This window comes from Geospiza fortis, unplaced genomic scaffold (genome assembly GCF_000277835.1).
Source record: "Geospiza fortis unplaced genomic scaffold, GeoFor_1.0 scaffold213, whole genome shotgun sequence".
In the NCBI taxonomy this organism is placed as follows: domain Eukaryota; kingdom Metazoa; phylum Chordata; class Aves; order Passeriformes; family Thraupidae; genus Geospiza; species Geospiza fortis.
The window spans coordinates 425,346-427,428 of NW_005054399.1; the positions used below are offsets into that span (position 1 = coordinate 425,346).

The following is a 2,083-nucleotide window of genomic DNA, read 5'->3' on the forward strand; positions in this document are numbered from 1 at the left end:
CCGCGCGGGGGGGGCGGAGCCAGCGCCGGGTTTTCCCTCCCGCCGGGTCCCGGTAAAACCCGGTCTGGATCCGCGGGGGACGGAGATCGGGATCCCACCCGCGATGGCTGCACAGGGGGGCGGGGGGTGTCCGTGTACGAGGGGGGGTCCCGGCGATGTTGTCTTACTGTGGGGCCGCCGGACCCTCCGTGGGTCCCGGCTCTCAATATCACACTGATCTGATCTGAGATGTTGCCTTCAGCAAACCTCATGGTGTCTGTATATAGTTCAGCGAAGAAGAGGATTAAAAAAAAAAGACAAAAAAAGACCCAAAAAAAAGAGAAAAATGAGAAAAATTAGGAAAAAAGAAAAGGGCAAACAACGGCCTGCTGTTTGAAACACCACTCTGCTTTTTCTGTTTCATTCTTCCATCTCCTGTTTGCCCCCACCCACACCCAGGGTGCTGGGGGGATAAGGGTGCTTGGCCAGGCTGGTGGGCACCCACCGGGCTGCCCCTGCCCCGCTCCCAAACCCCAAACCCTGACTCATTGCAGCCCCACCCTCCCGCTCCATGCGGCGCTGGCACTGCTGGGCTGGGGACACCTGGTCCTGCTGTCCAGGACACCCCAAAACCCACCCTCCTGCCTGTGCTTGGCCTCACCAGCACCCCTTCTGTGGCTCCTCTCATGGGGTGCTTGTGCTGAACCCCACAGCTCTGCGTGCTGAGCTGGAGGAGGAGGAGGAGGCATTTGCTTCCTCCCTCCACCTGGGCCTGGCTCACCCCTCACTGCCCTGGATTTGCTCAACTCCCTCAACTTTTGCTTCATGGCCACCTCAGTGGAGCTGGGGGACTGCCCAGCACTTTGGTGACCCCTGCCCACCTCCCCAGGCTCCACAGCCCATCTTTGTGTCACCCTGACACAGGCAGCAACCAGCCCAGGGTGACCCAACTCCAGATCTCATCTACAGACAGCCACTGGCTGTCCCCCAACCTCTGCAGCGTCCTGCAAAGGGGGACACACTGCTGGTCCCATCCATGTCCCCACAGAGCCAGCGCCACATGTCCCCAGCACCTCTTGTGTCCCCTCCATCCCACCCACCCCAAGGTTTGCTGGCCACACAATGTCTGTTGTTTCAGCAGCTGCCTCGGACACAGGAGCAAAAAACAAAAAGAGGAGGTGAGAAAAAAAAATTTAAAAGGGAGAAATAATAATAATAATTTTAAAAAATTAATTTAAAGAAAAAAAATCCTTTGTCCTTGGCAGTGTTGCCTGAAATCTGGCTATTTTTAGTGACATCTTGTACATATGACTGTAAAATGGTAAACCGTGTGTATTATATATTGCCTCATTATATAGTGTATATATATGTATACATATACATATATATAATATATATGAAGACTGTAAATGTTAAGACTAGTGTTCTTATTAGTATATTGCTTCACACTGAAGATTGTGTGTAACAAGCTGTTTCTAAAAGATGTTTATTTTCCTTAAGAGTAAAAAAACAGGTCATTGCATTCAGAGCGTCAATAAAGATACAACGATTGTTTTGGAAGTACGTGGTGCCCTGCTTGTGGCCTCTCTTTATCCTTGGGGGGCTGCTGGGGTCCCCCCCGGGCTGTGACAGCCCCTGCCTCGTCCTTTGTCCCCAAGGGTCTTGCTAGAGGGGAAGGGGTGTGGGGACAGCACCCCTGGGACACCACGGGGTGAAGAGGGGGTGTTTGGGGTCCCTCAGCACCCAGTGTCCCCATCCCTGCCACCCCATCCCGTGCAGCCCTGTGGGGACAAGGTGACCACAGCTGTGGGGGGGGTTTTTGCCCCCCCACTTTTGGTGCCAGTCCCCCTCCAATCCAGCACACACCAGTATAAATAATCAGCTTTAATTGTCTGTACAAAACTCTCCAACTATGAAAATACAGTTTAAAAAGGGAAAAGGGCGAGTGGGGGGAGGCGAGGGGAGGGGTCTATGTACAAGAGGGGGTGAAGCAAGGACACAGGGGCGCCCACCAGCCCCCCAGGAGCCCCGTGCCACCCTGCCAGCCCTTCTCCCAAAGCCTGTCCGTGCTCCGGGGGGATGGCAGCTCTTAATGGGGGGGAGG

General features: G+C 54.3%; 1 protein-coding gene across 1 annotated transcript in view; it reads right to left on the minus strand.

Annotated features, from left to right (window-relative positions):
* Nucleotides 1-1,454: 1,454 nt before the first annotated feature.
* The window catches only part of SREBF1 (sterol regulatory element binding transcription factor 1), a 7,355-nt gene continuing 6,726 nt past the window's right edge, over nt 1,455-2,083 (minus strand). The window contains 1 exon segment of the mRNA XM_031061059.1: nt 1,455-1,473. Coding sequence (XP_030916919.1) covers nt 1,455-1,473 — 19 coding nt within the window.